The 15215-nt window shown below is 47.2% G+C and overlaps 1 protein-coding gene across 3 annotated transcripts; it reads left to right on the top strand.

Moving 5' to 3' along the window:
- The first annotated feature begins 622 nt into the window (after positions 1–622).
- On the top strand, positions 623–14898 carry LOC125746607 (serine/threonine-protein kinase 10-like). Of its 3 annotated transcripts, none has more exons than XM_049020790.1 (18): positions 623–990; positions 2702–2866; positions 3439–3487; positions 4571–4720; positions 5200–5272; positions 5645–5839; positions 7063–7237; positions 7600–8671; positions 8744–9756; positions 9855–9985; positions 10136–10259; positions 10745–10924; positions 11445–11574; positions 12359–12483; positions 13040–13225; positions 13366–13491; positions 13749–13862; positions 14536–14898. In XM_049020790.1, the coding sequence occupies exons 1-18, from the start codon at positions 841–843 to the stop codon at positions 14650–14652; spliced, it is 4275 nt and encodes a 1424-aa protein (XP_048876747.1). In that variant the 5' UTR covers positions 623–840; the 3' UTR covers positions 14653–14898. The 3 variants fall into 3 exon arrangements, with proteins under 3 accessions (XP_048876747.1, XP_048876746.1, XP_048876745.1); XM_049020789.1 differs by having other exon boundaries at positions 7600–8700; positions 8773–9756; XM_049020788.1 differs by having other exon boundaries at positions 624–990; positions 7600–9756.
- Positions 14899–15215: the final 317 nt, after the last annotated feature.

Raw genomic sequence — 15215 nt, 5'->3', positions numbered from 1 at the left:
ATACAAGGAGTTAGAGGTGGTTTGCATCCATCCTGTTTGGCGAGTACACCAGCCTTGTGCCCTGTGCTGCCGGGAATGGGGTCCTAGTTCACCCGCAATCCTGACCAGAATAAGTGCTTGGAAGATGGATGGGTGGATGGATGGATGGATGGTAGACCTATATGTGGACTGGCATCTCAGCCAGAGTGTTCTATGTCTTGGGTTGGGCTCCCGGCTCCCCATGTCCCTCTACAGATTAGGAGGCACCGGGAGATCAATGTGACTGTCAGGTGAGATGAGATTCACATAGTAGGTCATCAGGACCTCGTGGCTGTGGGTGGCAGAGCAGGACAGCAGAAATCCCGAAACCACTGGCTGGCCTCCTGGCACATGGAGGTTTTTTTTAACCGTTTTCACCACGATACCCTGATGACTTAATGTGGGTTTTCCAGCCATTTGAAAGTCCATTTTTTCTGCTTTCGGGTTGGTAAATTCTGCCCTTTCTGTCATTTATGACATGAAAAAGTTTTAATTCAAATCGAAAGTAACCCGAGGAGGCCTTGTGGGCCGTCAACTTTTCACCAGTGACTGAAACTGCAGCAGTTTCTTTCTCTCTTTCCCCGGGCAAGGATGTGGTTATCACTGCAGCTTCCTGCCTGACAGAGGTGTGCGGAGACGCTTGGCGCGTGTACGCGGACACACACGCTCCGAGCGACGTCTTCGGGATCGCTGGATGTGGAGAGGACCCGTGGATCCGTGTGGGAGGATTTGTTTCGGGGAAGCTGTTAATTCCCATTTGCCGCATCTGTAAGGGCTGGGGGGAGTCGCGAAGACTGGGTCGAGGGGTCGAGGCCGGTTGCCATGGCGTCCCTCCTCATGCGCATCTTCCGAATGGGGGGCGAGAAGAAGCGAGTGAAGCAGTATGATAACCTGAAGAGGGATGTGGACCCTAGTGAGAGCTGGGACACACTGCAGGAGCTGGGAGATGGGGCCTTTGGGAAGGTCTACAAGGTAAGCCAGAGCTGGAGGGGGGGGCGCTTTCTTTAATGTTGTCTGTGGGTGGCTACAGGTGGGGGTGGGGGGTGGTTCAAGGTTTTGAACCACGAACCATGGCTGTTAACCGCGAACATCATCATAAAATGGGAATGACGACTGCCAGCTAGAATTGCACCAAAACAGATGTACCTTGTGACACCATTGTGGACAGTGGTGGCTAATGGATAAGGAAGCGCACTTGTAATTGGAAGATTGTAGGTTCAAATCCCTGACCAGCAAGGCACCACTGAGGTACCCTGAGCAAGGTGCCGCCCCCAAGCACTGCTCCCCGGGCGCTGAATTAGCTGCCCCCTGCTATGTCACATTGTCACATATAGGTTATATGCAGAGGACACATTTTGTTGTTATGTCAACAATGACAACTAAATTCTAAAAAAAATTTATAAATTCAAACTGTGAAGTTGGATATTCTAACCTTCTTCCTGGTGGGACTGGCTGTCTGTGTGGTCCAGGTATACGTTACATTGTGGGAACCAAATGTCCCCCTCAATGTGGTAAAAAACATGTTAATTTGACATTGTGGGGACCATTTTTCAGGTCCCTACAAGGGGAAATTCAATTTAATACAAATCTGTGACTGCAATCAGAAAATAAAAATGCCGAAAGGCTTGTATTTTGTTTGGTTACTTATGATTGAGGTTGTTGTTGGGATCAGGGATTTGCTGATAAAAATGAATGGAGGGTCCCCACAAAGCTATGAGTACAGGTCTCTGTATGTGTATATATGTGAACTTGCACTTGTGACTATAATACTGCAATGTCATGCATACTTTTCCCACTTTCCTACACATTATATATGACGAGTTAGCCAGCAGAGTAACTCCACCTTAATTCTTTTCTTGTCAAAAGCCCTGGAATGTTGGGCTTCTATGTTTATATACTGCAGGAAAATTGAGATATATGGTGCATGATAGAGATGCTGTCTCACCATTGCTTACTGATAACAAATAGACTTCAGGCCCCTTTCTGAAATTTTGAGATGATTTTAGCTAGAATACCCAGACTGGGTTACTCCCATTCTGCCTCCCACAGTCCATTATATTGCGCAAAAATGTACAAACTGACAGATGAAGGACCGACCCTCAGTCAAAACCACAAACTGTTAAACTGTCGATCAGAACAATAGGTGGCTCGAGTCATTCAAGCGACAGAAATTTTTTGTCTCAGAACAGAATCCTTATTTTTTTATTTACTGTTATATACTTGTTGTATGTTCCATAAAGATTTTGACTCTGAGAGTGATAAAAACATTTTAGAGTTACCTAGGATACTGTATATGAAAGGCCTTTGAGGGCGTGTTGAGGTTTTGGTGACTTCCTGTAAGCCATGCATGCTGAAAATAACTTCCTGTCTGACATTCTAACCTACATTTGTCTGTTTTACCTCTGTCTCCTCATGCACGAACGTCTCCTGTTTGACGTTTCCACTTCACGTTAAAAAAAAAACGTGAAATCTCTGTGTTGAGGATAGTAACGTCCTATTGGCTGGCTTACCTACCAGCAACTTCTCTGATGTTTTCATCAAGAAAGTACTTCTCAATTCTTGAAACAACGATATAAGAATTTATCAGTCACAAATTCCCCAGTTCATTCCAGTCAGAACAGAAAGCCTAACGAAAATCAGTTTTTTAATCCTGACGATTTACCTCTTTGTCCCTTATGTTCAGGTATGCAACAAGACGACTAAGGCTCTTGCAGCAGCTAAGGTCATAGAGGTGCGCAGCGAGGAACAGCTGGAAGACTACATCGTAGAAATTGACATTCTGGCATCCTGTCGCCACGGTCATGTTGTTGCCCTTCTGGATGCCATTTTCTTCGAGGGATGGCTGTGGGTGAGATGCTGCCCTGACGATGCCCCTTTACAAATGTAGCAAATAGCAAAATTCAAATCTTGCAGTTTGTTTATTGTCACGATTAATGGATTATGGTAACACTGGGGTGGCATTCCGTTGGGTATTCTGTTCTTCTCCCAAAGAAATTGCCCAAAGCTCGCCATCATGTGTGTATGTGCACCGTGACGAACTGGCATCCCTTAAAGCTGTGCCTGTTTTGTGCCCCCCTACCTCCATGGCCCGGATAAGTAGTTGGAAGAAGGATGGGCTGGAATCAGCTACAAAAAGACCCCTGACTTTGAGATAATCAGATAATCTCCCTGCAGCTTCCTAAAGAGACTGATCAAATATGTTTTGAACTGTTTGGAACATGACTAGCTGTTCTTACAAAAGGGTATATTGCTGACCTCTGTCTTCCCATGAGATCCACTGCACAGAAACAGGTCTTCTGAGTGCTGGAAGTGACGAGTCTGACATCTTGTGGTCTTGTGCTGGGAAATTTCCTAAGCAACATTATTACCAAGAGACCCCTATGAAAGAATGTTATATCTCTCTCTATTTCACTCACACAGATCCTGATTGAATTTTGCCCTGGGGGGGCCCTTGATGACATAATGTTAGGTAAGCTGTCGAGAGCCTGTGCTTCACTTCACCGTTGCTTTCAAGCGCTGGAACATTCCTACCTACCTGGACTATTTAGAATAATCAGGGATGCAAATAATTGGTTCTGCAAGTACGCATTCACCTTCAAAAGCAATACGTTGATTGTTGTAGTAGCATAAATGCATACTTTTTTATGTGCTTTCGTGTTGATATGACAAGAAGTTATTGTGCATTTTTACCTTCATATGCCAGTTTGTACTTCATGCGCGGTAATTTCTTGTCATAGCAGTGCTAATGCACAAAATATATATGCATTTCCACTGTTACAACAATCATTCGCCATACTTATGGCTTTTGAAGGTGAATGCGTATTTGTGTACCAGTCATATGAATCCCTGAGTATAACCCAAGAAAGTACAATAGCTCACTGCATTATTTTATCAGACACTTATATCCAGAGCAATGTACAATTCAGGTCAGGTCAGCTAGTCACTGGAGCAATTGGGGGGTTAAGGGCCCAATGGGTGACATCACTCTGCAAACCCAGGGATAAGGCCAGCAACGTTCCAGTTACAGGCACTGCATCCTGAGCCATAACTGATGCATTATATTTTCAAACAAAACAAAAACATGCTTTATTTGCCATTTGCACAAGCATAGGTTCACTGGAAGGCTTCTCCTTCTGTCCGTAGCTTGGGGTCACAGAACAGGGTCAGCCAGCATGCTGCACCCCTGTGGGTGGGGGTTAAGGGCCTTGCTCAGGGGCCCAACCCTGAGATTTGAACTAGCACCCTTCTGATCATGGGTGCAATGTCCTAAACCCTCAAACTCCGCACCGCCCCTCAGAAACATGTGTACAGAAACATAATCCTGAATATATGCTCATGCTTTCCATGCATTCTTCAACACAAAAGAAAATATCAGCAAAACAAGCAGCCCCAAGCCAAGAGGCAGCTTCACCAGCAGGTTGTAGCGTCACTTGCCGAAAATTGTAATGGCTGCCTGTGAAAGCAGACCAGCTTTGAAAAGCGGCGCGTTATCGAAAGTGCGACTCCGGTATGGGCGGTTCTGTGCGCACTGACATGAGTGGGCGCTCTGCAGAGCTGGAACGTGGCCTGTCGGAGCAGCAGATCAGTGAGGTGTGCTGGCAGACGCTGCAGGCTCTGTCCTACCTACATCAGCACCACATCATCCACAGAGACCTGAAAGCTGGCAACATCCTGCTCACCACAGAGGGTCACGTCAAGCTGGGTAAAAACCTCACCTAAACATATATTGACATAGTATTATGCTATTACTTATGCATTAACCGCAAAGTAAATCTTAATTACACAATTATCTCATGCTCATTTGTCATTACTGAATCGTAATGCCAGTTTTACTTAGAGCAGTCACTATATTTGTTACTGTACCTGTTAATTCTGTAAACTCTTGTGAACTACTGAAGGAACAAGTCATGACTAACGCAAGTTCATTACTGATCTCATGTTGGTTCATCATTAATGAATCGTGATCTGTCTTAAGAGGTGACTATATGTGTTCATGATTTGTTCATGATATTTACTTCAGTAGTAATTGAGTTATTACTAAGTGCCCCATTAAGTAATGTGTTACCGATAAAAACTAATGCATGAAGCTTCCCTCAGCACCTTACCATAGAAATTATATCTTATCTGTCTGTTTGGATCTCGTAACATTTGCTCTTACATTTTTCTTTTCTTTTCCCATAGCTGACTTCGGAGTATCTGCAAAAAATGTCGACACCCTGCAGAGGAGGGCAACCTTTATTGGAACTCCTTACTGGTCAGTAACCCGGGTCTCAGGGTGTGCTACAAATGCCACATGACACCTAAGAGGGAAGATACAGTATGTGTCAGCTTACAGGAAATGTTCAGGAGGAAATGCTCAGGAGGAAATGCTCAGGAGGAAATGCTCAGCACTCCAACAGCTGTGTCAAGGCATTGCATATAATCATCTACGATAATCAGATTTTTTATCACTTTATGCACATATAATAATCAGATTATACATATATATATGCATTACTTTTATTCTGCTTATTATTTCTTGTTTGCTTGTTTTATTTCTTTTTCTTCTTTTAAAATGTCTGTAAAACACTCTACGTTTGCTGTAGCGGCTGCTCTGTGAGTCGACTCCTCTGTCTTTCGGTCCTAGGATGGCCCCAGAGGTGGTGCAGTGTGAGACCTCCAAGGACAACCCTTACAGCACCAAGGCAGACATCTGGTCCCTGGGTATCACGCTCATCGAGGCCGCTGAGATAGAGCCCCCGCACCACTCTCTCAATCCCATGAGGGTCCTGCTGAAGATCGCCAAGTCCCCCCCTCCCACACTCGCTAACCCCCGTATATGGTGAGTCCACACAGCCCTGTCATACCAAATCCTGCTCTATCAGTCGCTTCCCAGCAGAATCACATATGTAAAGCACATGTACAGAGCCCTCCACAATTATTGGCACCCCGTGTAAATATTTGTAGAAAAAAATCCACCTTTTGGTGAAGTAGCTTCATCTCACACTGAAAATTTTTTTAAATCCAACCTGGATAGATTCTGTAAAGAGGAATGGACTCTGCTCTGTATTCTCCAGCCGTACAAAATGTTATAGAGGACGATACAAAGTACTGGTGCTGTCCTGCCCAGGAAGATCCACGGAGACAGATACAGGCAACCGGGTTTATTAGGGCTTAAGGGAGGGGAAAGTCGTGATCCGTGTTCGAGTCAATGCCAGGAACCAGAAGCCAGAGTCCAGAACGTGATCCGGTGTCGTCGTCGAGAAAGGGGATGCGGGTCGAGAAGCCAGTAGGTCAAGCCGGAGACACAGGGAACGAACACGGGGAATCCAAGAGGGGCGTCACGGGGAGGGTGGACAGGCAGGAGGGCAGGCAGGAGCCGAGGAAGGAGGGGGCAGGGCCAGGAAGACGGAACATAACTGGGGAGACAACGAATAGTCAGAGCGTTCAGTATGTACATCACCACAATACCTCGCACCAGACTAATGTCAGTGCGAGGCTTAAATACGGTGGTTTCCCGTAGTTTCCGGTAACTATCGCCGATTACGTGAGGTGGGCGTGACAGGTGCTGTCCTGTTTTCTAAGTAAATTAGGCATTTGGAATACTCTGCTTCACTTCCTGCTTTCAATATAGTGTATTTTTATTAATATGTAACATGTGACTAAAACTAAAATATAAGACCAAAACTAAATAAAAAATAGCTGACTAAAATGTAACTAAAATGTATTAAATGTATTTAAAATTTCAGAAACTTTCTACTAGTGACTGGCCTTAATTGGCTTGATCGGATGGAAAACAAGTTAAACCACTGGACAGGTGTATCGCAATAAGGCCTGACTGTCTGTCTGACCTACCAGTCATCTTCATGGGGGCAAGCTGTGCGGCTTTTCTGTTTTTCTCAATTTGTCCCCATGCTTTATCTTTGGGTACCCCCCCCCCCCCCCCACTCACATCCCCCACCCCACATGGTAAAATTTATCGTGAGTAAGTGTCTGTGGGGGGGCAAAGGCCCAGGGATTTGTGCAGCCGTGATAACGTTGCTCCCCATGGTCTCCGCGTCCCAGGTCGTCCCACTTCCAGGATTTCCTGCGCAGAGCTCTGCAGAAGAACCCCGAGTCGCGCTGGAGCGCGCAGCAGCTGCAGGCCCACCCCTTCGCCTACGCGGGGCGAGACGGCCACGCCCTACGTGATCTCATCGCAGAGGCCAAGGCCGAAGTCACCGAGGAGATCGAGGCCGAGGTATGAAGCTGCCTCCGCAGCCCTCGGATAACAAGGCAGTCGTTCTGTACTTTTAAACAAACTTTTAAGCACACTTTTGCTTAATTATTTCTGCTTACTGTATACTGCCATGTTTCCCTTTGTTATCACTGATTTTTGCACTTACACATATATAGTCTAGTGACTGGCACCTGTCATCTCCAGAGAGGTCAGACCTGTCTCTTTTATGCTACCTGTTTGCAATATTATTAGTAATCTACTTACTACTCCTTCAAACCTACATGAAACAATTAAGAGAAGCATATTAGTGTATAACACAATGCGGAATGTTATCCTGCTAGATTAAAAACTTCATATACTTAAGGTGTGTTTGCTCTTTCCAGTCACTGTTGGGCCTGCAGAAGTCATTGCCAGAAGAGATCGCTAATGATTCTGAGACACAGAGCACCCTGCTGGGGGATGAGGCAGATGTTAGTGGACCAGTGAAGCAGGCCGAGTGCCTTCCAGACGCCCCGCCCGCTACGGAACAAGGCAACAGGGAGCGGGACCTCACTGCCTCTGCGCAGCCGAAGAAGAACGAGGATGTTCTTGTGACCCGGAGGTCATCCAGCGCTGCAAAGAACAAGCAGAAGCTAATGAGGCGTCTGTCGGTCCCCGGAACCCTGTTCTCCTTTCTGACTGGCAGCTCCAGGCGCTGCAAGTCAGGCTTTTGGGAGGAAGCAACGGCGCAGAGGAATGAGAGGGACGCCCAGGCAAGCGGCCAGGTGGCCTCACCGAGTGCTGAGAGACTCGGCCCTCTGGGAAGCCCGGAGAATTCGGAAAAAAGCACGAGCATCACTAATAAAGAAGAGACGTCCCTTTCGACAGCCGATGAAGGTGGAGCCAGAGGCAGTGACAAAGCAGGAAGTCCACATGAGCATGAGGAAGAGATCGCAGCGGCACGTAAGGCTGAATGTCAAGCAACAGATTCACCTGAAACAGACATGGGTCCAACTTGTGATTATGAAGCTGGCAGTGCTGCAGTTACAGATGAGGATTCTACAGGCTTGGTAATTGAGGTCAATGCAGATAAGGCAGTGCCTACAAGTTCTACAGAATGCTCCCAAAACAGCAAAACACCAGATCTGGATATGGGATTCACCTGTGACGTTTCCCGTGTGCCACTCCATCTGCAGAATGAGCTGGTCCTAACCTTATCATTAGACTGGCCAAAGACTTACTCAAAAGATGATGGGAAATCGAGGTTTTCGGCACTGGAATACCTAGATTTGTGCACAATAAACAAAGAAGCAAATCTTCGAGCCGTTGTGCCGACCAACGAAGTTGACATTAGAGAAGAAAGCCAGAGTGTGATAGAGAAAGTTGTGAAGGAGCCGGAAGAACCTGAAGTCGACGATGTGGAACGTAACGAGGTAAAGAGGATAGATGAAGGAGTTGTGGAGGAGGTGGAAGAACCTGAAGTTGACAGTGTGGAACGTAACGAGGTAAAGAGGATAGATGAAGGAGTTGTGGAGGAGATGGAAGAACCTGAAGTTGACGGTGTGGAACGTAACGAGGTAAAGAGGATAGATGAAGGAGTTGTGGAGGAGGTGGAAGAACCTGAAGTTGACGGTGTGGAACGTAACGAGGTAAAGAGGATAGATGAAGGAGTTGTGGAGGAGGTGGAAATACTGAAAATAAAAGAGCAAGACAGTGAGGCAGAAGGTTTCAGAGAGGAGGTGGGACTGCAGAAGGAAGTAGGGTCAGTGGAGATGTATGAAAAAGGTACAGTATTGGAGGAACTGGATGTAAAAATAATGGACACTGAGCAATCACCGGTCCATTCAGAGATAGCCAATGATGAAGGCATTGAGCATGATGGCAGTGAGGCCACATGGTCTAAACAGGAGACAATGGTATTGGCTGATAATGAAACCAACATCTCATACATTCAGTTAGAGAAGGAAAAAGTGGGACGGATAGAAGCAGATGACGGCGACATGGATAAAGAAAAGGAATCTGGGAAAACAGAAAACCAGCCAGAACCAGTGAATTGCGAAAGTTTAGACAAGGAAGAAACAGATGAGGATGGAAAAACTGGGGGAGTCGAAGAGACAGATAGTGTTGGAGCAGTAAAAGTGGAGGAAAAAGAGGAGGTGGAGGAGGAAAGGACAGCAGACATCATGCCAGGAGATCCTGGAAAAGTACCAGGAGCTACGGCAGATGAGGTGACAGAGCTGCCTGAAGAGCACAAGGAGAAAACAGACGATGGAGAAAACGCTGACAGCAAGACGTCTGAGGACAGCAAAGAGTCAGTCACTGCGTCCAAGAAATCCAGCAAGAGGGTCAACTTTGTAGAGGAGATTGAGATTAAAAGAGATGGAGGGCAGGAAGATGTTCTGAACGGGATTGCTGCAGGGCCCCACACACCAGACAATGTGAGCACTAGATCCGGTGGTTACGAGCTGATCGAGAATCAACCAGGATCGCCTCTAAACAGGATCCAGCCGTACAGCCCAGATGCGGAGATTCCATTTCCTCTAACGTCAGGACCTGACGGGGTGAGTGAGCCAACGCCCAAGGCTACCTTCCACAAAAAAAAGCCGAAATGTAGCCCAGATTGATCCCTTCTTGCCTCCTCCCTTTGCCTCCCGTTTAGGATCTGCCTTCTAACAGGAAAACAATTAAAAAGACGCGGAAGTTCATGGTGGACGGGCGGGAAGTGAGTGTCACCACATCTAAAGTCATCGATGACGGTGACAAAAAGGATCAGCAGCTGCGATCAGTCAGGTGACGCCGCCCCCTTAGTGTAAAAATGACATGATCGTGCTGAAGTCATACTGAATACTAAAAAATGACTCCGAAATTCCGCAGAGCACCTACCTGAAAATAAGAAACTTACAAAGGCCGTCTGTAGCTGCTTGTGTTGTAACTTTGCAGACGGCAGGAGCTGCATGCACTCAAGGTCCTGCAGCGTGAGGAGCAGAGAGAGTATGGGCAGATGGAGCAGCGGCTGCAGCAGCAGAGGGAGCAGATGTTCCGCCATATTGAGCAAGAAATGACGGTAAGTTTGAGTAAAAGTTACGTAACGGTAAGTGAGAGCTTGATACTCGGGGGCAGAACTTGATTATTAAAATGCAAATGTTTGTTTTATTTTTGGTGGGGTGGGGGTGATACTGAATTTAATATTGAGAGGTTCACACCACCCCCCCCCCCATCAGATGTGTTTCCTAAGCCTCTGCGTGAAGTTTGTTGTGGAAGACAGATACCGGAAAACAACTACTGTCCTACCATCCCAGCCTCACCTTGGCACAAGTGGAAAAATGGGTCGTTACTCATCGTGTGTGTGTGTGTGTGTGTGTGTGTGTGTGTGTGTGTGTGTGTGTGGGCTTCTCTGACCAGTAATCATATAAACAATGAAAAAACACACATACAGCAATTAAAAGGACACATGAGGCGTCACCAGATAGCATCGCTACCTTGAACTGTGATTCCGACCGGCTGACTGTGGGCCAAAAAACACCATTTGTCTGTGTTGCCTCAATGCAGAGCAAGAAGCAATATTACGATGGAGAGCTGGAGAGGGTGGAGCGACAGTACCGGCAGCAGGCCGACCGCATGGAGGCGGAGCACACGGCGCGGCTGCGGGACGAGGCACGGCGGCTCAAGGCGCAGCAGGAGCGCGAGCTGGAGCGGAAGGCGCCTGCGCTGAAAGCCGACCCCCGGGAGGTGAGTGATCAGGGAGCCGTGACTGGGGAATTATCTATGAAACACATTCAGGTTCATGTCTGCTCATCCGTCAGTGTCCTGTGACTGCTCACCCAATACAGGGTCATTGTGAACCTGGTGCCTTTCCCAGAAATCATGGGGCGCGGGGCAGGGGGCAATCCTCATAGTGCTAGTTCACGGGAGGGCACACACTCAGACAACTAGCTGTTTAAAGACACCAGCTGGAGAACATGCATGCTCCACACACGGAGCCGTCAAAGCTGGAGCTGTGAGGTCACAGTGCTAACAACTGTATCACCATCCTGTTCCACATGTATACTGTTAAAAGAAAGTGTCACAAAACCCAGAAACTAAGCTTCAGTCGCTTGGAAGCACCATGTGGATTGACTTTTCAAGGGATCCCCAACTTTTTCATTGTGCCAGGTTTTCTGTGCACATGGAGGCTCCATTTTCGTTAAGTTTATGGTGCCGAATGGTGCGGAATGATGCAGACAAGGCCTGTGTTTCTCCCAATCCCCAGGAGCAGCGCTTTCTCCAGAAGCAGCAGCAGGAGCTGAACGACGGTCTGCAGAGGGCTGTCCAGGAGCACAAGAGGAAGGTGGCCTCCATGGAGTGGGAGGTCACTGTCAAGACCCAGCAGCTCAAGAGAGGTACAGAACTCCCTCAAGCCAGACGTCTGCGCTACTCTGCATTTCATCCGTCCATCCAAGTACAACTGCAGTTTATTCAATATGGGATTTTGAGCTAGAAGTGCTTTGAAAAGGTCTTAGGCCGTCAAAGAAAATGTCTGGATAGAAAGTATATATTCACTCAAGAAAAAAATGCATAATTTAACTTTACAATATATAAAAAAATTAACAGTAGTGCAGTGTTCTCCAGAAAGTTACTTGTTAGATAGCTGGACATACACTGCCTTGGTTCCCAAACCTCTCCTCAGATGCACCGCAGCCATTAAATACATTTGTTAGACTTTTGCCAGCAGCTCAATTCATCAGTTGAACAATTTAATGAGTTAAATGACTCGATGGGGTACTGATTACACAAACCATCAATTTTGTTTTTACCAACCAGTTGAGCATAAACAGTCACAGTCACAGAATATTCAGCTGGTTGGTAGAAACTAAATCTTGGTCTGGATTTGTAGCTTCGGGACCTGAAATGACGAGTCCTACACATTGACCCCTGGGCAGAAGCCAAATACCCTGTCATGTCCTGGGCTGCTGTGTTTACTTGCCCTGTCATACATTGCAGACAAGGAGGCATCTAAGATACACTTGGAGGACACCAGGCAGAGCATTAAAGATACTATGATTTGCATGAAAACTCTACCTGAATTCCCAGTGGCTAAATTTGGTTTTTGCATTTTACTGTCTTAAAGAATCACCCAGTAACAAGCCAAAATGATGCCTCTGTTTGTGTCTTCCCACTCTGAAGCCCGGGAGTCAGTGATCTGGGAGCTGGAACAGCGCCACCTGCAGGAGAAGTATCACCTGTTCAAGCAGCAGGTGAAGGAGCAGTTCTCACTGCAGAGGCAGCAGCTCACGAAGAGGCACAGCAAGGTCAGGCACCTGCTGCAGCTGCACTAAATGTGTTCCTCAACCTTAATCTAAATGCCAGTGTTTCCCAACCCAGTCCTCGGGGAATCCCGGCAGTCCACGTTTTTGCTTCCTCTCAGCTCCCAGTGCGCCTGTACCAGGTTTCCGGTGTTCCTGATTGGCTGGGAGCTGGCAGGGAGTAAAAACGTGGACTGTCTGGTGGTTCCCTTAGGACTGGGTTGGAAAACACTGTATTAGGCAATCACAAGATGACAGTTAATGATATACTGTCACACCTTAAGGATTATGGGTACGAATCCCAGAAGGGATCCTCTTGTTCATACTACTTATGGTCGGTTAACCCAATAAAATATAATGCTATTAAATGCCTAAGTGTTAAATTAAATAAAATTCTAATATTAACCAGGTTAGCTGTAGTTGAGATAATATGCAAACTTTGCAATTAAGATGAACTGAAACCTCATTGCGGTTCAGATCAGCTAAATCTGATATTCATCTCCCACCTCCCATGGCGCATTCCTGCTGTCCCTCTCATCCCATCACGCGTGTCCCCATTCAGGACAAGGAGCGCACCGGCCGCTTCCAGCAGTCCCTGATCGAGGAGCAGAAAGCACGTCAGATGCAGGAGCGCACGCAGCTCCAGCGATCCCAGCGCGCTGAGGCCAAGGCCAGCCTGCTGCAGTTCAAACTGGAGCTGCGGAAGCAGGGTTTGAGCAGCACTGAGCAGAAGCAGTGCCTCAGCCAGGTTGGCTCTGCTTACTGCAGCCATTTCATGGGCGTCTGTGCTTTTCATCTGCAGTGGGCGTCGGAAGTCTGTTTAGTCGCATACTCTCCCAGTGGCTGCCTGTTCAGGGTCACATGACACACCTCTCTTGCACTGGGCAGTTTTTGTTGGAGGAGGAGGGCAGGCAGAAGCAGGAGAAGCAGAACCTGCAGCAGACTCATGAGCAGCAGCAGACGGAGCTCCAGGAGCAGTGTGAGAGCAGTGTGGCTGAGCTGCAGCAGCTGCAGGTAATGCCGCTCTTCTCATACAGTCATGTGCATTTCCACGTGCAGTTTCACTGCAGATGAGAATGTTGCACAATCCCAGAACAAAGATGCCCATTAGGGAGTATAATAGGCATATCTTGTGTAGCTTTGAAAGGTGGTGCAGTGGAAGGGGTGTGAACTGCACAGCCCTGAAGCTGGTGGGGGCACTTGTGCAGGTAGCTGGCTGTGCACACGCATGTGCAGTGCACTAACCGTCGTGCTGTGCTGGGCTCCGTCAGAATGAGAAGCTGCAGCTACTGGTGGAGCGCGAGAAGACGAAGATCAGGGGGCTGGAGAATGAGCACACCCTAGAGCTCAACGAGTGGAAGAACAGGCTGTCCTGCAGGAAAGAGGTGAGGGGCTTGAGGGGTGTGGGGGTGGAATGGCCTGAAAGATACATTTCTCTCTCCTAAGAACCATGGTATGCATTGACCTGCGGAACTGTCACAGGCTAGATCCATGATGCAATTAATAGCAAAATGACAAGAACAGAACTGAATGAGTCCGTCAAAAAAATATGTGAATAAAACGTAAATATCTGTGTAGTATGTGGAGACATGCTAGACATTGCTAGTCAATGGATTTTTGTTATAAAACCAGGGACGGATTACAGACCGGGCCAGCGGGGCCGCTGCCCAAGGGCCCTTGGGGTGCAGGGGGCCCGTGGGGCCCCTAGCCCAAAACAATTTGCAACGCTTATCAACAATGTATTTTCGTTTGTCATTTTTAGAGGGTCTACATTCTTTTATCCTCTGCGTACAAGGGCCCCTGACCCTATAGGGAGGGCGTTTGGCTGCCAAGGGCCCTTGAATTGTGGTGGTTGTGGTGGTGGTGCTGGTGGTGGTGGGGGGGGCCCTCGCGAATGTTTTGCCAAGGGGCCACACAACCCATAATCCGTCCCTGTATAAAACCAAGACATTTTTACAGAATTAAGCATGAATCCTAAGACTTTTTGTGAGCAGTGTATCTATAAGGATGTAAGAGATGTTTAGTAACCATGGAAGTGTGGATCCCCTCGTGCCCCAGGTGCTGGAGGAGGACCTGGAGCGCAGGCGCAGGGAGAAGCAGGGGACGCGCAGGAGAAGCGAACCAGAGCCGCGCAGCACGGCCCGCCGCGTCCGCTTCTTCCCCAGCTTCACTTAAGGAGCACGTGCACTGACATACCCGATAACATACAAACACGCTAAACAGATGAGAGCCCGACTTACAGATACATAATCCGACTGAGTTCCTTGGCAGTAAACTGTCCCGATATAAATGAACGGAAATTGAACAAACTAAATAGAGTCTAACAGATTAATCCTGAAGTTGTAAATATTAATGTAATATTGTTCAAACCTTGTTATGTAACATTTTTTACTGAATAAAATTGACCTGCGTAATGTCTTATTCTAGCTGTTACAGTTGAATGGCGGTTCATTTTCATTGTCCTGTGCCGTAGCCCCTCACAGTTAGTTATTCCGAGCGGGGATAATTACCGTGTTTAAAACAAGCGGCTACGGAAAAAAAACCATTCGGTAAACGAAACAATTACAGCTCCGTATTTCGGGAGTTACTGTTCTTGTTCTTTTAGGGAACTTTTCAGAAAAGTTATACACGGAACGCTATTATAGTATGTGTTAAGGAAACATAAAACCACACAAATTCATTATGTATATTAAAATACATGCACCTTACAGCTCAAAACTTAGTGTCCATCCTGGTTG

The sequence above is a fragment of the Brienomyrus brachyistius genome, chromosome 7 (assembly GCF_023856365.1).
Source record: "Brienomyrus brachyistius isolate T26 chromosome 7, BBRACH_0.4, whole genome shotgun sequence".
In the NCBI taxonomy this organism is placed as follows: domain Eukaryota; kingdom Metazoa; phylum Chordata; class Actinopteri; order Osteoglossiformes; family Mormyridae; genus Brienomyrus; species Brienomyrus brachyistius.
This window is presented reverse-complemented; position numbering and strand designations above follow the sequence as displayed.